This window comes from Pantherophis guttatus, chromosome 3 (assembly GCF_059756535.1).
Source record: "Pantherophis guttatus breed Tessera chromosome 3, ASM5975653v1, whole genome shotgun sequence".
In the NCBI taxonomy this organism is placed as follows: domain Eukaryota; kingdom Metazoa; phylum Chordata; class Lepidosauria; order Squamata; family Colubridae; genus Pantherophis; species Pantherophis guttatus.
In genome coordinates this window covers 11378684-11404443 of record NC_142065.1, presented here as the reverse complement: position 1 = coordinate 11404443, position 25760 = coordinate 11378684, and the positions used below count along the sequence as shown (strand labels likewise).

Genomic DNA, 25760 nt, shown 5'->3' with positions numbered 1-25760 from the left:
AGTAATCTAGAACTAAGGAGAAATTTCTTGACAGTCAGAACATTTAATCAGTGGAATGGCTTTTCTCCAGAAGTTGTGAATGCTCCAACACTGGAGGTTTTTAAGAAGAGATTGGACAACCACTTGTCTGAAATGGTATAGAATTTCCTGCTTGAGCAGGGGGTTGGACTAGAAGACCTCCAAGGTCCCTTCCTTCTTAGCTATTCTGTTATTCAACTTTAACTCCCCATTTGGAAAACACAAGTTCAATTGTTGGAAGGCCATAATACATCAGAATTTCGGGCTTGAAAAATTAATCAAATCTAGGAATCCAGAACTAACCAGTTTTAAGTTCAAGTGAGCCATCCACAAGGGGTTTACTAGCCATATGGCTTTGTGCATGGAGCGAGTAAGTGCCTTCAAGTGCCTTTAGAGGCAAGCATGACATGCAAAGTGCATAAGGAGAAGTTCCAAAGGAAAGGAGTTGAGAGCAAATTAATTACGAATAGTTTCAGTACCTCTAAAAATATTTCTTCCCAACTGATGTTTATGGAGATTCTCAACCATCCAGGTCATGGTTGTTCCAAGGATGCTTTTCCAAAAGGCAATTGGACTTTCCTGATTTTTTTCCTTGAAAGGTTTTGCTTCTCATCCAAGAAGCTTCTTCAGTTCTGACTAAAGAACTTCAAGGAAAAAAACCCAAGAAAGTTCAGTTGCCTATTGGAAATGTAACCAAAAAACAGGCACATATTATCATATGTGGTGGACTTGTGCTAAAGCAAAAAAAAAAAAAAAAAGGCAAAAATACGCAAGTGGTTAGAACTGATGATAGAAAAACATCTAGATTTTAAACCTGAACTAGTTTTATTGGTACAACATCAGAAAAACTTGATAAGCAAAGTATATTTTTAATACTGCATGCCTTAACAGCAGTGAGGATTATATTTGCACAAAAATGGAAAAATGAAGAAACACCACGAGATGAAGAGATAATTAGGAAGATACTAGATTATGCAGAAATGGACAAACTTACGCTGAAGATTAAACAGAAAGAAGACACAGAATATATCAAACGTGGACTTTATTTTACCAGTGGTTGGAAAAAAGAGGTGGAGATTAAGAATGTAATCTGTATTTTTAAGTGAATTAAATAACCCAGACAACACGATGTTTATTAAAAAGATAAAGCTTCCCCTCGTACATATGTGCTAGTCGTTCCCAACTCTAAGGGGCGGTGCTCATCTCCGTTTCAAAGCCGAAGAGCCAGCGCTGTCCAAAGACGTCTCCGTAGTCATGTGGCCGGAATGACTAAACGCCAAAGGCGCACGGAACGCTGTTACCTTCCCACCAAAGGTGGTCCCTATTTTTCTACTTGCATTTTTTTTTACGTGCTTTTGAACTGCTAGGTTGGCAGAAGCTGGGACAAGTAACGGGAGCTCACTCAGTTACAAGGCACTAGAGATTTGAACCGCCGAACTGCCGACCTTTCGATCGACAAGCTCAGCGTCTTAGCCACTGCGTCCCTACGATGTTTATTAAGCACTAACAAAATGTAAACAACAGAAAATCAATAAAACGTTAAAAAATTGGGATATGGAAGCCCCCCCCCACACACATCTGGAAACCTCCACATCACAACACAAAAGGCTTGTTCCACATTGTGGGGTCTTACCTTGCCATCAGCCCCTAATTCCACGCCTTCCATTCCTAACACCATCTCCGAAGTGGCTGAAATTCCGCCCGATGGATGCCTCTGTTTCTGGCCCTCTATTCTCAGCTCGCTGTCCAGAAGGCAGAATGAAAACAAACCATAAAATTCAAAGTTGCTTTCTTCTCATCCTCAGCCCCAAACCAGCTCGGTCAGCAGTTAAAATAAATAAATAAATAAAGCACCCGCACACGTTCAAAAAAATTAAAAGGGCAATTCCCTTGTTTGAAAGCGTTAGTTTTTAAAAGATTAGAGAAAGAAAGAAAAAAAAAAGTTCAGTAAATAGTCAAGAAGACTTAGTTGGAGTTCATCCTATTTTTAAAAAGAGTTTCAGGCAGTTGTATCCGCAGATGAGGCTCAACTGTTAAAAGTTATTCCCACGATTCGAGAGGACTGAAAACGGAACACAGCCTTGAACTGCATCCTAAAACTGGAGGATATAATATAGGAAAAGACGTAAGCTCAAAAAGCTATAAAATACACAAAGAACTGATCCAGCCATGGGAACTTCTTTTGCTAGAAATAACATCTGTGAACTTTACTTCGCACTCATCCCCCCTTCAAAACTACATAAAAGTAGGAAGTTTCCTGGCAATTGTTAACTCATTTAAATTTATGCCCAGTGGGATATTATAGTCACACAGCGCTTAGAAAGAAAATATTCTGCCAAGCTTTCCCTAGCCGGCTGTCCTTCGGATGCGATGAGATTGTAACTCTCAGTATTGCAAAACATGAGAAATGTTGGAAGGCCATAATACATCAGGATTTCGAGCTTGAAAAATTAATCCGAAACTGGGAAGCCAGAACTGACCAAATATGAAAACGACTTTCTTATATCTTAAAGCATGTGTATGGGTAGTCCTTATTTTACGACCATAATTGAGACTGGAATTTTCAGTTGCTAAGCAGTGCAGTCATTAAGAAAACCATTACATGACCTGACCTTATTTTATGACCATTTTTAAAAAAAACCGTGGCTGTTAAGCGAATCACATAATTGTTAAGGGAATCACATGGCTGTTAACTGAATCCGGCTTTCCTCAAAGGCTTCACTTGTCAAAAGCCAGCTGGGAAGATTGCAAATCACAATCACAACACCTGGGGACACTGTGACCATCGCACATGCTAGTTGCCAAGCCTCCAAATTTTGACCTGGTGGCTGCTGGGATGCTGTGATGGTCATAGGTGCGAGGAACAGTTATAAGTCAGTTTTCAGGGCCACCATAACTTTGAACCACTGTTAAACAAATGATCATAAGTCGGTCATCTCTATTCAGCTGCACACAAGCCCATGATGTATTAGACAAGCTTGCAATTATATTATTCTACTGCCTTTCCCCAAGATTGTTAATCAGTAGCTAAACTATTTGGGGTATTCAATCTACGTTTCCCATCCCCAAATAATTCATTCGTCTTTCATTTAAAATGAAGCACTTTTGAATGTCTTCCCTATTTCCCATTAAGCTAGAAAGAAGTTTCCCATACGTTATTTATAGCAGCGGCATCTGTATGGGGGACGTCTGTCAGGAAAATATCCATTTCCTTCTTCACTGCACTAATCACAGGAACTCAAGAGTGATGACATATGTTGTTTTATTTTTATGGCGAGGCTAATTAAATGTGATATACATCCAGCAAGAACCCGAAGCATGTCGTGGGATTTCTGAAGGAAAGGTTATTAAATGAACAGTCTGCTTATCAGCTCTCCTTTAATTAAGCTTTAATGAGTGATTCATTTCTTCTCAAATTCTGAAGTGCGTGGGCCAGGGATAGCAATAGCAATAAGACTTATATACTGCTTCACAGTGCTTTACAGCCCTCTCTAAGCAGTTTACAGAGTCAGCCTATGGCCCCAACAATCTGGGTCCTCATTTTACCCACCTCGGAAGGATGGAAGGCTGAGTCAACCTCGAGCCTGGTGAGATTTGAACTGCCAAATTGCTGGCAGCTGGTGATCAGCAGAAGTAGCCTGCAGTACCGCACTCTAACCACTGAGCCACTGCGGCTCATGGATATAACTTATGGAGTGCAATGCTGTTACATACATCATCATCAGCCCTTGGATGAACTAATGTGCATTCATGCTGGATGCAGAATTCTCCAAATGGCCATCATCTTGTCCATGATGAAAAGAGCATCTGAATATCAACCTGCCCTGTTAGACTGGAACAAATGTCTCAAAACTAAGCTTCTGTACAGCTTTATGTACACTAAAATGCAAAAAAGCTGACCACAGGAACATACTGGTCCAACTTACTAATGTAATTTCATTATCCTCAAGAACAGATTTGCCACGTATATATTTGGAGCTTTTAACTACACAGTTAAAAGTCCTTAACTTACGATGATAACTGGGACTGGATAAAAAGAAGAGCCTTGGTGGCACAGCAGACTAAAGTGCTGTTAAGTAACACCAGCTGCCTGCAATTACTGCAAGTTCAAATCTCACCAGGCTCAAGGTTGACTCAGCCTTCCATCCTTTTCGAGGTAGGTAAAATGAGGACCCGGATTGTGGGGGCAATAAGATGACTTTGTATAAAAAGGAACACTGCTTGGGGGGGCCGAAAGCCCTACTAAGCAGGTATATACAAAAAGTATGAAGGCTATTGCTTAACGCATTGTAAGCCGTCCTGAGTCTCCGGAGAAGGGCGGCATATAAATCGAACCAATAAATACAATAATAAATAAATAATTCGTTGTCAAGCAGTGCTGTTAAGTGGGACATCATAGGATCACACCCAATTTTTTACAACCATTTTTGCCTCGTTAAGCAAGACATTACATGTTTGTGGCTTGTGACCTTCCCTGTGGGTTCCCTGTAAACGTTGTTTTTCAGAAGGCGGATGGGACTATCACAAATCGCAATCTCTTAGCTGAGGGTTGCTGTGACAGTTGTAAGTGCAAGGACCAGTCATAAATAACCTTTTTCACAACTGTTGTAATCTGAACAGTTGTTAAATGAATGTCCCCAAGTCAAGGACTATACTTCCAAATTGCCCCTACTATATCTCCTGTGCTTGCTAAAATACATATTTTTCTGTATGGAAAATCCATCCCTTCCACTTTAGTATGTTAACTGTTAACAATATTTGACTAACTTTTTAAAAAAATTCAAGTCAAAATTCTCACTTAAATGCTATAAACTCTGCTAGGAAAGTATCAATCTGAAAATAAACTAAAGAGAACCAGCCTCATTCTAAAGCAGAGGTCTCCAAACTTGGCAACTTTAAGAAATTGTGGACTTCGGCTCCCAGAATTCTCCAGCCAGCATGGCTGGCTAAGGAATTCTGGGAGGTGAAGTCCACAAGCCTTAAAGTTGCTAAGTTTGGAGACTTCTGTTCTAAAGCAATCGTCAATATTATACGATCTGAAGCAAAACCATATTATTACAAGGATGAACAGTATGATTTTATCCAACAGAGTAAAAAAAAAGGGGGGGGGCAGGGGAATGACTTCAGATAAACTGAGAAAAATGTCTACAAGATTCTCAGTAATCCAGGTCATGTTATTCCAAAGGTATTTTTTCAAAAGGCAACTGGACTGAAGAAGAACAGAACTGAAGATGCTTCTTGGATGAGAAGCAAAATGTCTTCAAGGAAAAACAAAATCCAGTTTGCCTTTTGAAAAATCATGTTTGGGATAAGCTTAGAAAGACAACAACTTCATAGCCCATCAGAGTTAAAGATACTTGTCAGAAAAATTGGAATTTCTCACCTGATCCTTAAGCTCTCTCCATAAGGCAGGATAGAAAAAGCCACACAAAGAGTTCGTTTTGCGCAAATTAACACTATCCTGAAAAGAAAGGGAAAGAATATTGTGAATTATAGTAGTACTTTCATTCCTAATGAGCTGGATCAATAGCCCTTTTAACTCGGATTTTTATTAAATAGCTTTCTGTGAGCAATTAGAAGCCCAGGTTTTTATTTTTTAAAAAATGCAGCTATTTCATGCTTTCCCTAATGCAAGATTTAAAAAAATAACTTCTCGAGTTTCCAACAGAAGTCATCTGTAACCATCTCTGCTGAATATCCTTCAGCGAGGAAGACTTATACAATATTGGTGAAACATTATGTGGCACGCTGGAGTCTCTAAATTGCATTCTCCAATTATAAGATAACCTTTATTGTCATTTTTTACTGTGGGCACACTGGGACACATTAGAAATGGAATTCTGTTGCCTGCTCTCAAAAGTGTACACATACATAACACACATATAGATATGTATATATATACATATGTATATGCCTACACCCTAACACTGTGATGGCGAACCTATGCCACGCGTGCCACAGCTGGCACGCAGAGCCCGCTCTGCGGGCACGCGAGCCATCATCCAGCTCACGTCCACTGCGCATGCACGCTCGCCTCCCGCAGGCCAGCTGATTTTCGGGATGCTCAGGGGGCGGGGCGCATGCAGGAGACACGCATGCATGTGCAGGGGGTCGCACACACGTGCGTGGGGTCGGGGGGACTGTGGGAGGGTGTGGTGCGTGCGTTCCAAAAGTTTGGAAATTGACCCATTTCCAGCCTCTGGAGGGCCTCCGGAGCCCAGGGGAAGCTGTTTTTGCCATCCTGGAGGCTCGGGCAAAGCCTCCGGACCCTGGGGAGGGTGAAAACGCCCCCCTTCCGCTGTGGTGCAGGTTGCTAAAATTTTTGAATCCTACCCCTTGTGCACATGCATGGGGGGCCGTGTGCGTGTGCACGGGGGGGTGCTGGGGGCACAGTACATTATGGGTACTGGCATGCATGCACACTGTCGTGCATGCACTTTTGGCACCCAAAGAGAAAAAGGTAAGCCATCACTGCCCTAACATATAAATATTAATCCCTGTCCATCTTGAATACATACTGGAAAGAGGAATTGCCAGAGTTCCCAAGGTTGATACTGTATGGAACAAAACTGTGGCTGAATCTGGGTGTTCTGCTTTGGATACCACGAAGCCCCCTCCCAGAAGGTAACAAAGAAAACAGGTTGTGAAGAGGATGTGTAGTGTCCCAGACAATCCTGCGGACTCTCGACAAGCATGACTTATACAGTATGTTAAGTCTTGGATAGAAGGGAGTGATCTGCCAATAATCTTTTCTGCCATCCTCATCACTTTCCTCATAATTACAGAAGTTACTAGGAGACTGGAGTGTAGATACCTCATTCACTCCACCGGAAGAAAATCGGGAAAGTGAGACAATTTGCCCCTCCCAGAAAAAGTTATCAAGGAAGGAAAAAAAAAAACATGGGGAAATAGCCACTGTTTCTCCATCTTTTCAACTTTAGTTTAATCCGGAAATTCTTGGGGTTAGGGAGAGAGCTTAGTCTTTGGTTAAGACATTGTTGTTCCAAAAAGACTATACAATCTGTGACCTTCAACTTAATTTCAAATGTTTTCTGAAAGGAAATGATGAGGTTTCTGGTAAGACAATTGGGTCCAACTGAGAGCCAAGTTGGTCTAATGGTTAAGGCACAGGCTAGAAAGCAGGAGACCATGAGTTCTAGTCCCACTTTAGGCATGAAAGCTGGATAGGTGATTTTGAGCCAATCACCAGGAGACTGTGAATTCTAGTCCTGTCTTAGGCATGAAAGCTGGGTAGGTGATTTTGAGCCAATCACCAGGAGACTGTGAATTCTAGTCCCCCTTTAGGCATGAAAGCTGGATAGGTGATTTTGAGCCAATCACCAGGAGACTGTGAATTCTAGTCCCCCTTTAGACATGAAAGCTGGGTAGGTGATTTTGAGCCAATCACCAGGAGACTGTGAATTCTAGTCCCGCTTTAGACATGAAAGCTGGGTAGGTGATTTTGAGCCAATCACCAGGAGACTGTGAATTCTAGTCCTGCCTTAGGCATGAAAGCTGGGTAGGTGATTTTGAGCCAATCACCAGGAGACTGTGAATTCTAGTCCCGCCTTAGGCATGAAAGCTGGGTAGGTGATTTTGAGCCAATCACCAGGAGACTGTGAATTCTAGTCCCGCCTTAGGCATGAAAGCTGGGTAGGTGATTTTGAGCCAATCACCAGGAGACTGAGAGTTCTAGTCCTGCCTAAGGCACGAAAGATGGCTGGGTGCCTTTGGTCCATTCACACTCTCTCAGCACAACCCACCTCACAGGATTGTTGTTGTTGAGAAAACAGGAGGAAGAAGGTGAATATATATTCACCATCTTGAGTTATTTGTGTAAATAATAAAGGCGGGAAATAAATAAACTAACCTAACAATATTGTACTGTACCGTACCATAATAAAATAAACTTAAAATAAAATAAACTTAAAATAAAATAAACTTAAAATAAAATAAACTTAAAATAAACTTAAAATAAAATAAACCTAAAATAAAATAAACTTAAAATAAAATAAAATAAAAATTAAATTAAATTAAATTAAAATAAACCTAAAATAAAATAATCTTAAAATAAATAAAATAAACTTAAAATAAAATAAAATAAAATAAACCTAAAACAAAATAAAATAATATTAAAATAAAATAAAAATAAAATCTCTGCCATTGGTCAGAGAAAGCCAGTAGGGTGCACCTAAGGGACCCAGCCGAACCGCCATCCCACTCTTTCAGCCATTTTGTTCCCCCAATGATGTGTAACCAAAACCTGCATCTATTTGCCCAGAGATTTACTTCAGTTAAAGCAAAGGTCACCTGCTGTTCCGCGTGTCGTATTGCCTCATATTCTTGATGAAATGTACTTTCTTCAAGCCTTTGTGTCGCGGAGATCCAGATACATGCTTCGTTCTACATTTCAAGAAAAGAAAGGGGAAAAAAAAAAAAAAGAAATACGCAAATAGCTGCGATTAAAAAAAAAACACTTCAAGGATAACGAAAGGGCTGCAGATGTCGTAGTTGGATCGAGCATGCATGCTTAGGTTTGGGTTTTAATTTTTTAATTTTTATTTATTTTTTGGCTTGAATGAGGGTGGCAGGGGAAAAGAAGGACTTGCAAAGCATGCAATGGAAGGTTAATGCTGCTTTTGACAAGTACCTGCGCGCACTGGCATATCCCACTATGTCTTCTAAAAACTCTAGAGAGCAGCGCTGGGAGATAAGACGCCTTCTGCAAAAATGCACAACAGCACGAAGAGCGAATTGTATTAGTTCATGGCCTCCAAGAACTGCAAACCATCAATCTAAGCTAGGGGTGTCAAACTCAAGGTCTGCCAGCTGGATCCGGCCCGGGGGGGGGTGCTTAGATCTGGCCCGCGGGGCTGCCCTGGAAACAGCGGAGCAGCCCGCGGTGCCTCTGCCAGCAAAAATGGAGCTTGGGGAGGGGGGCACATGTGGCGTTCCCGAGCTCCATTTTCACTGGCAAAGGGTTGCAGGAGGCCGGGAGCCTTGTTTTCGCTGGCAGAGTGCTCGGGCCACCACAGGTGCCCTGACCCGAGTGATGTTGAGATGGCCACACCCACCCTGGCCATGCCCCCCCCGAGGTCAAACACAACCCTAAAGTGGCCAATGAAATCGAATTTGACACCCCTGATCTAAGCGCATTCCCATACAGGTAGTCTTCGACTTACAGCCTCTCGTTTAGGGACCGTTCGAAGCTACAACGGCACTGAAAAAAGCTGACTCATGACCATTTTTCACACTTGATGACCGATGCGGCATCCTTGGGATCACGTGATCAAAACTGAAACGCTTGGCAACTGGCCTGTATGGTGGCTGGAGTGTCACATGATTACCTTTCGGCGACCTTCTGACAAGCAAAGTTAACGGGGAAGCCAGATTCACTTAACAACCTTGTTACTAACTTAACAACTGCAGTGATTCACTTAGCAACTCTGGCAGGAACCGTCGTAAAACGGGACCAAAGTCACTTAGCAAATTGTCTTGCTTAGCGAAGGAAATTTGGGGTTCAGTTTTGGTTGTAAGTCGAGGACTACCTGTATGGTCATTTTCCCACAAGTAATCTAGAACTCTGGCCTTTCAGAAAAAGTTCTCACACCGTTATGGCCACCAGATGGACTTTTTTTGGACCACAGCCTATGAAGACCCCTGCACCAAACTCTAAACATCAGAGGTAGCAACCCTGGGCCTTGCAAAGTACAGTATTGTGGTACATATTTTTGGGAGCAGACTGATCACAGAGTTCTCCTCTTGGGAACAGACAGTGAATTCAACATACTCAAGAGCGTACCTTATTAAAAAAAAACACTGAGTCATCTTTTGATGAATTTTCCCACGTTTCTCTTTTAAAATAGCATAATAGGACACACAGCATGAAAACCACCGATTGAGAACAGTCTGTTAAGAACAAAACTTATTATTCCGTTTCCGTTTCTAAGCGGCCTTCAACTCTTTAGGAAAACTCTTCAGGGTTTTTTTCCTCCCTTCCTGGGATTTTACATAAATATCAGGCCAGTATTTTTAATCATTAGTAGCCGCAGCATTTCTTTGCCCTAGCTTTTCATGTGGAAACAACAGTGTTCAAAAGTCATGCTTCAGTGGTTATTAGTACTTGCCAGAAGAGAAGAAAGGAAATTATTTATAAACTATTGATGATTTTTTTAAAAAGAAAAGTTGTTGCTAGGAAGGCCAGGCGTAAGTCAGAGACGAAGGATTTCCTATCAGTTCACCATAAATGACTATCAGTCGAAGTACAATTGTTCTGAAATGTAAATAAAACTATGTCCTTGCCTTATCAATAATGTTGGCAAACAAAATTGTTATCATTCCTGGCCCAGCATTGATTTTCTCTAAAAAAATATATTGATCTTTAAAAAAAATAAATAAAAAAGAATCACTGACCTGACAGTTTGCTTTAAAATTGGTTTAAAAATATATCAGAGCACATCAACAGTAATTATCCCCGTTTCTGGTTAATAATAATAATAATGATCACTTTTTTAGAATAGAATAGAATTTTTTATTGGCCAAGTGTGATTGGACACACAAGGAATTTGTCTTAGTGCATATGCTCTCAGTGTACATAAAAGAAAAGGTTTTGTTTTGCTAATAGAATATGATGCGGAGGCAACGGGCTGGATAAGTTAATTACAATTCACTAGATTACATTGTCTTGCTGTCTTTGTATACTTTTTGAACAAATGGAATTTTTAAAAAAATGTTTATCTAGGGGCAGGAGCAGGAGTGAAATGCTCCCGGATCGGACCGGATCGCCCGGTCCGGTAGCGATCTTGGCCGGTGTTTCCGTGATCCGGTAGCGATGGTGGAGCGAACTGGTAAGGAAGGTAAGTAGATTTCACTGGGCAGGGGTATCAAACTCAAGTCCCGGGGCCCGGATCTGGCCCGTGGGATGCTTAGATCTGGCCCACGGGGCCGCTCTGGAAACAGTGAAGGACTGGCCCGGGGTGCCTCTGCCAGCGAAAATGGAGCTCGGGAGGGCCGCACGTGGGTCCTCCCAAGCTCCGTTTTCGCTGGCAGGGGGTTGCAGGAGGCCGTCGCAGCTGAAAATGGAGCTCGGGAGCCCATTTTCACTGGAAGAGCGCTAGGGCCACCAGAGGAACCCCCAACACAAGTAATGTCAAGGTGGCCCCCCCGCCCCTTCCAAGGTCAAACACAACCCTGATGCGGCCCTCAATGAAATTGAGTTTGACACCCCTGATCTAGGGGCTAAGGCATCAAGCTAGAAAGAAAGGGACTGTGAGTTCAAGCCATCAAAGCCAGCTATGGACCAGTCATTCTCTCTCAGCCCAACTCACCTCACAGGGTTGCTGTTGTACAGAAAATAGGAGGAGCGAGTGTTTATATTTGCCACCTTATTTGTAAAAATAATAAGGAATAAATAATCAGGAAATTGATCAACCAACCAACCTTCTAGAAGTGATAGATTAAATTCAAGGAATTTAATATGGAGCAAACTATGAAGACCAAGATTTTTGTACCTCAGGGTTGAAATGTGGAGTCCTTGGTGCTCTCTGAGCTTGCTTGTTTTCTTGCAGACGTTTTATTACCTGAACTAAGTAACATCATTAGTTATTACTGTAGCACTGATGATGTTACTTAGTTTGGGTAATGAAACATCTGCAAGAAAACAAGCAAGCTCAGAGAGCACCAAGGACCATGGCTGAAATCCTGCAGGTTCTGGAGAACTGGTAGCGGAAATTTTGAGCAGTTCGGAGAACTGGCAAATACCACCTCTGGCTGGCCCCAGTGGGGTGGGAATGGAGATTTTGCAATATCGTTCCCCGAGGAGTAGGGAGGGAATGGGGATTTTGCAGTATCCTTCCCCTGCCACACCCACTAAGCCACACCCACCAAGCCATGCCCACAGAACTGGTAGTAAAAAAAATTGAATTTCACCACTGCCAAGAACCCCTCAAACTATGAAGACAAATGATTTTGTAGTAGAATTTCTCAGATAAAATTATTATTCTATCCTGTCTCCTCAGGTAATGTCTAATGGGATTATCTCCTCAGCCCTCAAGATATGGGACATATCAAGGATGTCCCTCTCTTCTCTAATATTTAATTTGGTATGTTTAATAAGACAATTGGATGATACACAAGGCAGGTGGGGAGTAGAAACTGAATAAAAGTTGCTGTTAAATACAGATGATATTGGGAATAAGAAATACCAGTAGGCAAACTATTGGCAAACTTTTGAAATACTGGAAGCATCGTCATATACCTCCTATAATAATAATTATTATTATTTGGAGATAATTTATACTGATTATATCATAGCCTTTTAAAGATCTTAATGAAAGATCTTTTACTTAAATATGTAGAAATGATATATCATTATGTATTATTCCGTTTGCTAACAAGGTAATGTGTTACGACACCTTTGGGCAGTATTGAATAAGAAATTAAAATGAACTCTGGTTCTCATGAAAAATGGATGCTTGGTTCTGATTAGTGAAGGCAATTTATATAAGAAAGAGGTTACAGTATTATTTTTGCTATAATAGAAAAGTGGAAAATTGTTACAGTCCCTCTGTGAGGGAGATGGACTGCTTAAAATGTGATTAATACTTTAAATAAACATTGCATGATAATAAATTCTATTTTAAAATATTTCTTGTTTTCTCTTTAGAGGAAGTCCTTGACTTACGACGATTCATTTAATGATCTTTTGAAGTTACAATGGCACTGACCGTTTTTCACACCTATGACCATTGCAGCATCCCCATGGTCATATAATCAAAATTTGGATGCTTGACAGGTGGTTCATACTTATGACGGTTGCAGTGTCCCAGAAAAATGTGATTCCCTTTTGTGACCTGCTGACAAGCAAAGTCAATGGGGAAGCCAGATTCATTTTACAACCATTTTACTAACTTAACAACTGTACAGTGATTCACTTAGCGACTGTGGCAAGAAAGTCCATAAAATGGGGCAAAACTCACTTAAAAACTGCCTCATTTAGCAACAGAAAGTTTGGGTTCAATTGTGGTTGTTAAGTCAAGGACTACCTGTACCACGATTCTCTGTGCTGTAAAATTAAGACACACCAGGTCCGAAAACCAGGTATGCTAACTGGCCTGCACATGCAGGCATACAGAAATATGATATATTATTAAAACAATGACAAGTCCCATCCAGTCTTTGTAAGAATACTCTTTGGAAGGCAGGGGTAGGGGGAAAAAAAGAACTGGCAGAAAGAGAGATATATATTAATTAAATCCTAGGTAATGGTACCAATAAATCATGGTTATGGTTGAACACTTCTGGCAATTGAAACATTAAAAAAAAACTGGGATTATATGTCAAGGCATGGAAAACCGTATCAGTAAAGGAAGATTTCATTCATCAAATTTAATGGCATATTGTGCATTCAGTTATAAATGTCAGCCTTCATGAAAAATAATTCTTTAGCAGCAGAGGAATGCTGGCCAACAGCTCCTATAATCAAAGAAGAGCTTCAGACATTTTTAAAAATAAGATTTATAATCTAAGCACAAACCCTTGGATATTGCTGGGATTATTAACAGGAACTGTAACAAACGAATGCTGTTTGTTAGCCTTAACTTTATTAAAGCTAAAAGAGTGATGGGGAAAAAAATCCTATCGGTTATGGAGCTAAAGTGTTAAAGCTCACAGAGAAAATGCAAGACCCAAGGCTAAAAACTGTCATTCTTTTTTATTTATTTATTGTGGTGGGGTAGAAATCTAAGAAATAGAAATAAAAAGACTTGCTGGCTCATGTTTTTAAGAAAATCGTGGTCATACATTGTATTTTGCTACTTAAAATATTTGTATATTTTACCACTGAAAAAAATGGGACATTCCTGATGCCACTGAAAGACTGCAGCAGACAGTGCAATCTCTGGAGAATTGGTCTGAAAGTTGCATGAAATCCCCAGGCAGCCCACAGATGACCCAGCCTCTGAATCTACCACAGCAGCGTTTTTCAATTTAAGACAACTTTAAGATGGACTTCAACTCCCAGAATTCCCCAGCCAGGGGACGCTGAAATTCACACATCTTAACGTTAGAACAGAGTTAGAGATCTCCTTCACCATTTCAGACAAGTAGCTGTCCATTCTCTTCTTAAAAACCTCAGTGATGGAGCACACAAAAGACTTCTGGAGGAGGCAAGCTATTCCACTAGTTCATTGTTCTCACTGTTAAAAAGAATTCTCATATTTCTAGGCTGCTTCTCTCCGCGATTAGTTTCCATCCATGGTTTCTTGTCTCGCCTTCTGGTGCTTTGGAAAATAGGTTGACCCCCTCATCTTTGTGGCAGTCCCTCAAATATTGGAACGCTACTGCTTTTCAAACTGTTTTTCAGTTTGAAAAACACTGCAAGGCCCTTGATTACCATCTCATGAAGGGCACCATTTCTCTGCTATATTGTATTTCCATTGCATGCCTCCAAATACGAGAGTGTTCTGTCCCCGTCTCACACACGCACCCCCACAGACAGGCAACAGTTAAAGTACTCAGCCGACAACAGTTTATCTGGTATCAGAATTGGCAGCAACTCAGTGGCTGGCTGCCAGGTATTCTTTACTCACGAGGGGGGAGTTTCTCCCTTCATCCGGGAACAAAGCCAATACACAATAATCAACAAAGTCCAGTAAATACAAAGAAGGTGGTCCGGTATCTGTTTTTTGCTTGTCACAGAGCTGAACCGGCCACTTTTATACCCTGTGGGGTGTGGTCCAATGACTCAGCCTAATCCCTGGCACGCCTCTTCTTCTGTTGCGCGCGCTTATCTCTGCGACGCTGCCGAGGATCCAGCCAAGACTCATCTTCCTCATTACTGTCCACCTGTGGCTGTATGGACGTGCTTGGCCCCGGCCCTATCTCTTGACCTTCGGCGGACACCGAAGGCATTTCCAGAGAGGAGGGTCCTGGAGAGGGAGGCCTTGCCAACTCCTCTCCTTCACTCTCGGAGTCCTCTCCTGCCGATAACACAGTCTCAGGTAACAGAACCACGACGAAGAGGCTAGCCGGAATGGGACTGTTCGTCTTGTACCCTTGGCCATCCCTCCTTCTCCGTCAGCGTTCCTCCCTCAGGTGATTCTCCGCTAACTATTCTCCTTGGCTGACACCCCTCCGATTCACTCTGGGCAACGGGCCACAGCCTCTCCATCCCACGCACTTCAGTGTGGCCCATACACAGAAGGAGGTTTCATCCTGGGTTTTTTGACACCCAAGACAGTTAGCCCCCAACAAATCGGCTAGAGGGGGGTGGAAGGAAGGAATTATTTAGAGGACGAGAAAGGACAATTAATAGAAATCCAGCGAAAGGAAAGAGCCTAGATCAGGGGTGTCAAACTTGATTTCATTGAGGGCCATATCTGGGTTGTGTTTGACCTTGGGGGAGCAGGATGGACGTGGTCAGGGTGGGCATGGCCACCTCAACGTCACTCGTGTCAAGGGCGCCTGTGGTAGCCCAAGCGCTCTGCCAGCGAAAACAGGCTCCCAAACTCCATTTTTGGCTGCAACAGCCTCCTGCAACCCTCTGCCAGCAAAAACGGAGCTTGGGGGTGGGGGTGGGGCACATACAGCCCTCCCAAGCTCTGTTTTCACTGGCAGAGGCATTGCGGGCCAGTCCTTTGCTGTTTTCAGGGTGGCCGTGTGGGCCAGATCTAAAGCACCCCACAGGCCAGATCCGGCCCCCAGGCCTTGAGTTTGACACCCCTGGCCTAGATAAATTTGGAAAGCACAACAGCTTTTGATTTAAAAGGCAAACTCCACCTCTTTGCTGATGGCTTGATCTGATATTTAGTCAGAGAGATCTGGGAGAAAAAATAACTAGGACTGGGTTCATCCTGTCATTCCAACTGTTTACCCAGAGGACCAAAAATGGCCGAGGCTGAAGCAGCCAAGGTCGTGGGAATCTTCTGGCTAAATTGCTGGAGGTCACAGTGACCACACAATCACAGAAAACTAGAGGAGGTTTTAAGCTGGAACACGTTGTACTTTCTCAAGGACATCATCCCTGCACTGTCATCCTTCTGCAGCTTATTTTGGAGGCAATCCCTTAATCTCTCTGATAGGAGCAAAATCAGATGTCAACAACTCACAATTGGTTTTGGTTCTGAGTCCGTGGAGCAATCTTGCTACTGTTTTAATAAGTCTATCCTTCTTCCCTAAAGTCAGGAGTGTCCAACCTTGACAAATTTAAGGCCTATGGAATGGGGAATTCTGGGAGCTGATATCCACAAGCATGGCTGGCTGGGGAATTCTGGGAGCTGAAGTCCACAAGTCTTAAATTTGCTAAAAGTTGGATGATATTTTATCTTTCAATGCCCAATGTTTTAATGTTTTTAATGCTTTAACTGAAAGAGAGAAAGACATAATTATGTTCTCTTGTACAGTACAGGTAATCCTCGACTTACAAGAATTCATTTCGCGACCGTTCAAAGTTACAATGTCACTGAAAAAAGTGACTTATGACCATTTTTCACACTTTTATGACCATTGCAGCATCCTCGTGGTCATGTGACCAAGATCTGGATGTTTGGCAACTGGTTCATATTAATGACGGTTGCAGTGTCCCCAGCCCTTTGGTGACCTTCTAACAAGCAAAGTCAATGGGGAACCCAGATTCATTTAACAACCGGGTAATTAACTCAACAACTGCAATGATTCACTTAACAACAGCGGCAAGAAAAGTAATAAAATGTGACTTAAAAGTAATAAAAAGACATAAAAAGTCATTAAAAAAGCCCACTTAACAAATGTTTCACTTAGCAACAGAAATTTTGGGCTGTTATGGTTGTAAGTCGAGGACTACCTGTATTTAAAGTTCAGTTTACCCCTGAAATTTATTTGCACCCATTCCAGCAGTCACTCATAGCAGAGAAACCTTGACAGCATGTACTTTTACTGGAGGTTTTGGATGACGGATAGTCACCATCAACAATATTCTAATGGATAGCAATAGCACTTAGACTTACATACCACTTCACAGTATTGTTAAAGCCCTCTCTAAGCGGTTTACAGAGTCAGCCTATTACCCCCAACAATTTGGGTCCTCATTTTACCCACCTCGGAAGGATGGAAGGCTGAGTCAACCTTGAGCCTGGTGAGATTCGAACTGCCAAATTGCAGGCAGCTGGCAGTCAGCAGAAGTAGGCTGCAGTACTGCACTGTAACCACTGCACCATCACGGCTCTTCTGGATCCTGCTGCCCGGAACATAGGGTTGGATTAGATCGGGAACCCCAACTCCTGGGCTGTGGCCCACAACCGAGCTGCAGCTTGTTCGGAACTGGGCGTGTGAGTGGCTGGCTGGCGCATGTGTACACACAGCTCAAATTGCAAGAGTGGCAGGCTGGTTCCGCTCCCCCCCTCCCCCACTGGGCTGCCAAGCTGTAAATGTGGACTAGATGACCTCTAAAATCCCTAGCAGTCCTATAATTCAGTGATTCCAGTAAGCCAGGCCAGAATGTACCTGTAAAAACATCTTCAGAGAAGCAATTCTTAGCCCACACAGTTAAGTATTCTTCAAAGAGGTACCAATAACTGGAAAGTCACGTGGTGGATCAATCAAGGGGATCAGCTATCTGGGGTGATCTGTTTTTCCCCACTTCTTATTGTAAAAAGCTCGGCCCAAGAAGGCAACATGTGGCAAAGTTTACCATACACAGGTTCAAGCCCAGTGGTGGGATTCAAATAATTTAACAACCGGTTCTCTCCCCTAATGACTGGCTGGGTGGGCGTGGCCATGGTGGCCATGGCCTGGGGATGTGACAGGCAGAACTCAGCCTCCTGCACACCTCTGGGAGCAAAAATGGGCTGTGGGCGGGCGCCTCCCCCCCCCCGCATCCTATTTTGGGCCTAGTAGGCCTCCCTGCAGCCTCCTGGGAGCAAAAACGGGCCGCGGGGGACTCCTGGAAGGGGCGGGGCCAGCCAGCAATTTAACTACCGGTTCGCCAAAACTGGCTGACTGCCACCACTGTTCAAGCCTCACTGTAATACATCTTTGAAGAAAAAGGCAAAACCAGTATTATATGAACCGGATGGGTCCTGTCAGCCTCCCCCATCTCTAAAGATTTTTTTAATCCATGCTTTTGAGCTGCTAAACATGCACAGCTGAAAACGGTCTGCAGATCTACTCTCCAAAAACTTCCTTGATAGCTGAGTCACTTAAACCGTGTCAGCACCTAATTAAACAGAAGTTATTTTTACTCTAGGATTTGCCTCCTAAGAAATCACTGGCAGATTTCCCCTTGTATTCGCCATCATAGGACTGCAGGGCCCAGAGTGGCTCAAGATGAATGCATTTGGGACAAGATTCAAAGTCCTGCCAAGAAAAATGGGATGCAGCCCTCTGAAATGCATCTGAGGAAAGCTTAGTGGAGCTTCCTGGGTGGATTGTTCTTTAGGCTGCTGATTATGGGAGAAGAAATTGAGAGCCAGTTGGTCTAGTCTAGTGGCATCAGGCTAGAAACAGGGAGATTGTGAGTTCTAGTCCCACTTTAGGCATGAAAGTAAGATGGGTGACTTTGAGCCAATCACCAGGAGACAAAGAGTTCTAGTCTTGCCTTAGGCATGAAAGCTGGCTGGCTAAGTTTGAGCCAATCACCAGGAGACAGTGAGTTCTAGTCCTGCCTTAGAGATTAAAACTGGCTGGCTTAGTTTGAGCCAATCACCAGGAGACAGTGAGTTCTAGTCCTGCCTTAGGCATGAAAGCTGGCTGGCTTAGTTTGAGCCAATTACCAGGAGACAGTGAGTTCTAGTCCTGCCTTAGAGATTAAAGCTGGCTGGCTTACTTTGAGCCAATCACCAGGAGACAGTGAGTTCTAGACCTGTCTTAGACATGAAAGCTGGTTGGATGACTTTGGACCAGTACCTCCTTCTCTCTCTCAGCACTACTCACCTTACAGGGCTCTTGTTGTGGGGAAAAAACGGAGGAGGAAAGAATATTAGAGATGTTCACCGCCTTGAGTTTGTTTATAAAAATAATAAAGGCCGGATATAAATATAAATACATGCATAAATAAAATTAAACATGCCTGAGGATATCACATTGCAGCTCCCATCAAGAGAAATGGCGCCCAACCATAGCAAGCAAAGAGCAGGGCCGATTGTGCCAGCAAGATAGGTAATTATGTGTCTTTGGAACTGCCTCCCTTCATCTCCACCTGGAGAAATTTCACCTCAGAAAACCAGATCTCTGTGTGATGTTTTATTAAGATAGCTTAGTATCTCTTCTTCCTCACCAAGCGTGCAGCTTGGATGCTGCAGGCACAAAGATCAAACAATAGAAACTCGGGCGAACGCCCGTGCTTTTCTCACATTTTTTGATGTTTTCTAACCATTTTTTTTTTGTAGCCTTCAGCTGCCTGGACTGACCTTGTAAATCCTGCCCATTTCCTCGGTGCAGAAATTAATTAAAAACTGGCTACACCGCAGAGTGTAATGGCCGTCACTTTCTCCACACCTTTTGTCAGACTTACTTTTTGAGAGAACAAAGAAGAATCAAAAGATGTAGCACCTAAGAGAAGCTCTTTTCAAGGAATTGGGGAGAGGAAGAGAAGAAATACAAGAGAAAAACTAAAGAAGAAAAAGAAAAAAGAAAAATTCCCTTTTAAACCGAGACACGGTAGCCATTCATAGGAATTCACAGGAAACCAAGCTCATGCGTTTTATTTTGAAGCTCCTGTGCTCGAAATCAGGTTTTTAAAAATAATTTAAGGATGAAAATTGTGTTGGTGGAGACACACACAGCCTCTGATCATCATGTACTGTATACCTGGTCAAACAAGGACTCTCAGATTTCATTCCTTCTTTTATTTAAATCAATCCCTCCTCCCTGAACACACTGGCAGCATTCAAACCACCCACAACATGCAGCCTTGTTAGATACTATGCAAAACAATTCAAAGACCAGCCTGAATAAGTGAACTGCAGTGCTGAATATGAACACCCTGGGGTTTTTTTCCACGGGCAAGATGCAAATCTTATTTTTGTTACTTTCACCAATACCGCCTTTTTATGCCTGGGATATATTGGCAAGGTAAATTCTGTGGTGATAATTAGGACTCTATTGCAGACTTGAACACCAATTTGAAAAATAAGGGGAAGAAACAGAACACCTATGGCCGTGATGGCGAACCTATGGCACGCGTGCCACAGGCGGCACGTGGAGCCATGTTGCCTGGCACGCCAGTTCAGCTCTGGTGCACATGCGTCAGAGTCTCTGGAGGCTGGGGACAGCAAAAAAGTAACTTCCTGTCCAACCAAAAGTTGGGAAACGGGCCGTTTCGGGCTTCCGAGGGGGTGGGGAAGGCTGTTTTCACCCTCTCCAGATGCATAGAGAGGATCCGGAGCCAGGTGAGAAAGAAAAACGGGCCTACTGGGCCATCGTGTGCTAGGAGCAGAGGGAAGGGGGGTTGCATGCACGGGGCAGGGTGCATAGAATTATGGGTGTGGGCACACGTGCACGCGAACCTCCCCCGCCCCCCCTTCCTGGCACGCGATAGCAAAAAGGTTAGCCATCACTGACCTATGGGAACAATTAATTAGTGGAACAGCTTGCCTCCAGAAGTTGCCAGTGCTACACCACTGGAGGTTTTTAAGAAGAAACTGGTCAGCTTTTTGCCTGGAATGGTATAGGGCAGTGATGGCTAAACTTTTCCAGACTGAGTGCCCAAAGTGCGCGCGCCTGAACCCCCAAAATGCAATACATGCACAGCCCCCACATGCACGCCTCTCCCTGCACATGCACCCCCCACATGTACAAACACACCCCGCATCCCCGGCACACACCCTGCCCCCACGCCCCCACCCCCTGCGTATACACGGCAGAGACCCGAAGACCAGCTGGCCGGCGGGAGGTACGCACGCATGCGCAGCAGAGCTGAACTGGAGCGACAGCTCGTGTGCCATCAGAGAGGGCACTGCGTGCCACCTCTGGAACGTGTGCCATAGGTTCGCCGTCACAGGTATAGGGTCTCCTGCTTGAGCATGGGATTGGACTAGAAGACCTCCAAAGTCCCTTCCAAACTCTTGTTATTCTATATTCTGAGACTTGCCTTAATGGAGTTGTGAATACTTCATCTCACATCCAAAGTAATTCATCTCTCTTTCTAATATAGTTTTGCCCATCAGGGTAACCTTTAGATAAAGTCAGAGGAGATTGGAAGCTATTCCTGAAGTTTCTACAGTATCTACAACACCGTAAAACTGATGCACCCCAAGCTGATGAAGCCTGATCTAAAAGAGTTAAGGATAGTAGGCACTGACTGAACTTGCTGTTTAAAAAAACAACCCTGAAATACGTATATTCTAAAGAATAAAGTAAGGAGTAAAGTAAAGTAAGCCTCAGAATAATCTGAAGCCCCTGAAAGATCAGAGTGTTTGTAATGCTCGACATGGCAAAAGAGAGAGATTATTAAATATGAGAGCTGTCTGTACATTAAATACCAATCAAGTGTCCTTTGGTTGAGATGGACAGAGAATGAATGAATGATGGTTTGGAGAAAATGCTTTGGATTTAACAAAACAGAACACCACTCTGTTGCTTGCAAAAGATGTAATCTTTTCCCCAGATTATTCTGTGAGCCAAGATGATTGCTTTAAGGGTCACATTATGAGTTGGCTCATCAAAGCAGCTGCATCTCCCCCCACCCCCCCTTTCAGGCTTCCACAATTGCACGAAAAAGATCAGGGAGTTTAATGATTATCAGAGAGGTGCTGTCCTCACCCAAGATCCTAATCACTATTTCCAAACCATATTCAAAGTGTATGTAAATATAGAGGGAGTAATCAAATAGCCTATATACTGAAGAATGTTTAATGTTAATGACACTTAAATGAAAGAGAGTGAAATATGGTGTAAGTCCTGCCGCACCCAATTTTTCACCTCACTTCCTTGTTCAGAACAGCTCGGAGGCATGTTACACCACCATTCAAAAGAGAAATAAAAGTTTGCAAGCCAGCCATTGAGGAACTGGCAGCTAAATCAACTTATTTATTTCATAACCAAGGAACCATTAGAGAAAAGATTATTTATCAAATCTGGCAGGGGTGTGGAGGGGAAAAATGGTTCCTTGGCATTGCAGAATTTAAGATCTAGAATTTTATAAAATTTATGATAGGCATATTTTAAATCAGTTTTTTTTTTCAATTTCAGCAACTTGAAGATGTGTGGACATCAACTCCCAGAATTCCTCGTGCTGGCTGGAAAATTCTGAGTGTTGAAGTCCACACATCTTCAAGTTATTGAGGTTGAGAAGCATTGCTTTAAACCAGGAGTATCAAACTCGATTTCATTGAGGGCCTCATCAGAGCTGTGTCTGACCTCAGGGGCCAGGGGGCGTGGCCAGGGTGGGTGTGGCCAGCTCAACATCACTCGTTGAGGCTCCGTTTTCGGCCGTGATGGCCTCCTGCAGCCCTCTGCCAGCAAAAACGGAGCCCGGTCCGAGCTCTGTTTTCGCTGGCAGACACATCACAGGCTGGTCCTTCACTGTTTCCAGGGAGGCCCCATGGGCCAGATCCGGCTCGTGGGCCTTGAGTTTGACATCCCTGCTTTAAACCATCACCTCCTTGCAAACGTCCATCCTTTATTACTGCACCAAAAAATCTTGAAAACACTGTAAAATCCAGGCTATTTCTAAAACCTTTCCCTAACAGAAATAGTTGCATTTAAGGAATCACATTTAAGTGTTCCAGATAAGCACAGCTGATATGCTGGTTAGGAGACAAGATTCCTGCCTTGGGTCTGTAAAATCCCTCCTACTGACATGAAGATACAAAATGTGCTTCCCACAGCTGCTGTATTGTTCAGATATACCATCTAATCTTAAAATACACAGGATAGGCTGAGTTAAGGCACAAAATGTGATAGACACAGGGTGGATTTGATTTAAATCGAGTTGATTTAAATCACAGTTTAAATCATGATTAAATCACTAGTAAAAAGGCTTGATTTAAATCAACTCGATTTAGAGCAACTGTCATCTCTGCTACTCCTTTGACCCACTGTTGACTCACCGATAGTCCCAGTGTTGCAGAATATACAGCCTCATGCTACATAACTAAGCTCCATTTCATGCTGAATAAACTAAATTATTTATGTATCTTAAATAGAAAACTATTTTATGATAGATTTTTACCCCAAAAGTTTTTTATTAAAATAAATTCGATAAAAATCAAAAAAATCCGATTTAAATAAAAAAAAATCCGATTTAAATTAAAAAAATCTGATTTTTTGATTTTTTTAAAAAAATCATTGATTTTTATCCACCCTGGGTAGACACAATTGGCAATGCGTTATTTATAAGAAGAAACATGGGCCCCCAAATCACTAAGATTCCCTGTACTCCAAACACTGCAGAAAAAGCATTTTCTGCTGATATATTCTTGTTTAAATTTGCTGATGAGTCCATATGTCCTAGTATATTTTATGCCAAGATTCCAAGTTGGAATATATTTTGATGTCTAATTCCATTAGACCCCCACGTAGAGCTGAACACAGCTTTCCTCTATCAAATATTAAAAAGAAATCCTTCAAGAATACAGCCATACTTGATATTTTCAAATTAAGGAATCTTAAAGGTGCTAAAGCCGGAGGTTAAAGCAGTGGTGAAATCCAATTTTTTTTTACTACCGGTTCTGTGGATGTGGCTTGGTGGGCATGGTGTGGCTTGGTGGGCATGGCAGGGGAAGGATGCTGCAAAATCCCCATTTCCACCCCACTCCTGGGGCCAGCCAGAGGTGGTATTTGCCAGTTCTCCGAACTACTCAAAATTTCCGCTACTGGTTCGTCAGAACCTGCTGGATTTCACCCCTGGGTTAAAGCAACTACACAACATGGAAAATTCCTTCTCTGCAGCAACCCAAATATACGGTAATTTATTCTACTGATGGGATCCTGGGATTACTCAGTAGAAATCCGATGGCTGCTTTATGCCCCTTGGCACAAAAACCAGCAGAGTGTTATATGCTTGTCATTTTTTTGTGTTTCAAAACATGTACGGTGCATGAAATAGTTTAGGCCGGCCCGAACTGCTCATATGCAAAGCAGTCAAAGGTTATTCTCATTTCACAGAGTTCTCTCACAATATTGCAATCCCGACTTGTTAAATATGTGTGAAGCAAATATCTCTGTTTTAGCATTTAGAAGAGATGCCAGTCCTAGCTACAATCTGCCCACTTGCTAATCCTTCTGTCCTCCAGGGGAAAATGCAGGAGACATTTTATAGGAAGATAAAAGTGCCTTCTATCTCAAGGAACAGAAATATGACCTTCTTTTTCAGCTTGCTGTTATGATTGGTTGTTTCAATTTCTCAGAGCAAAGATAACAATCCCTTTTAATATATGCTGTTGTTTAGAGGACTGATTTTTTCCCAACACTTTAGGAAGTGTGTCTCCAAATTATGGCTTTATTGCACCTTTCTATAATTAGGCACTTCTATTAAAAATGTCAACATGTCTTTTAGATTCTCAAAAGGCAGAAGCGTTAGAAATCTATCTTCGCCTCTTATTTAATAAACAGAGTAAATTTCATAGGAGCCCTACAAGGGATTAATTCTTACTTCTGCAGAGATGAGACTTTAATGTGCTTTTTTCTCATTTGATGTCGAAGGAAGATATTTGTTGATGCTCTTCTCTCCCAAAGGGACTCATGTACAAATGATACTTTCTTCTGAGTTATTTTGCATCCTGCATTTTCCCTGCCAAGAAAACTGCAGGGATTTATCTAGGCTGTTACTGGGAATCGACATGGACTTGAAAGCATGCAGCAGATCATATTTTTTTTAAAAAAAATCATTACAATCTTAAATTCTACAACTGCTATTAATTACAAAAAGCGGCTGAATAGCCTTAATATTTATTTTTTATATCCCACATTTATTATTTTTTTATAAATAACTCAAGGTGACAAACATATCTACTGTAATACTTCTCCCTCCTATTTCCCCCAAAACAGCCCCCCCGTGAAGCGAGTTGGGTTGAAAGAAAGGGACTGGCCCCAAGTCACCCAGCCAGGTTTCATATCTAAGGCAGGACTAGAATTCATCATCTTCTAGAGATTGGTTAAAGTCACCCCACTGGCTTTTATACTTAAGGCAAGACTAGAATTCACCATCTCCGGGTGACTGGTCCCACGTCAGCCAGCTGGCTTTCATACCTAAGGCAGAGCTAGCACTCACAATCTCCTGATGATTAGACCAAAATCACCCAGCTGGTTTTCATGTCTAAGATGGGACTAGAACTCACAGTCTCCCAGTTTCTAGCCTGGTGCCTTAACTATTAGATCAAATTGGCTCTAGTTTTTTTCCTCAAAGTCTCCAACGTTTTTCTCCCCAAACAGGTAGGACTTTCAAGCCACCAGAATGGAGAAGACTGCTACTGCTAATGAGCCGTGGTGGCGCAGTGGTTAGAGTGCAGTACTGCAGGCTACTTCTTCTGCCTGCCGGCTGCCTGAAATTTGGCAGTTCGAATCTCATCAGGCTCAAGGTTGACTCAGCCTTCCATCCTTCCCAGATGAATAAAATGAGGACCCAGATTGTTGGGGACAATAGGCTGATTCTGTAAACTCCTTAGAGAGGACTGTAAAGCAGTATAGAAGTCTAAGTGCTATAGCTATTGCTACTGTACATCACTTGTTTAGAGTCTACATTTAGCTGGCTTCACCTTGTCTCTAACAGGAAAGTTAAATCTTAATTTAACTGTAACCTCTCTTTGCTTGAAGGCACTGGCTTCCAG

At 42.6% G+C, this 25760-nt stretch overlaps 1 protein-coding gene across 2 annotated transcripts in view; it reads right to left on the bottom strand.

Moving 5' to 3' along the window:
* CABLES2 (Cdk5 and Abl enzyme substrate 2) overlaps nt 1-25760 on the bottom strand; it is a 65173-nt gene that overhangs the window by 26117 nt on the left and 13296 nt on the right. Inside the window, exons 2-5 of one of the 2 annotated variants that reach the window (XM_034433151.3) lie at nt 8669-8740; nt 8329-8421; nt 5402-5479; nt 1652-1760 (exon numbers count right to left, since the gene is read on the bottom strand). In XM_034433151.3, coding sequence (XP_034289042.2) covers nt 1652-1760; nt 5402-5479; nt 8329-8421; nt 8669-8740 — 352 coding nt within the window. The remainder of the gene's footprint in view (nt 1-1651; nt 1761-5401; nt 5480-8328; nt 8422-8668; nt 8741-25760) is intronic. The other variant, XM_034433152.3, reaches the window with a different exon arrangement.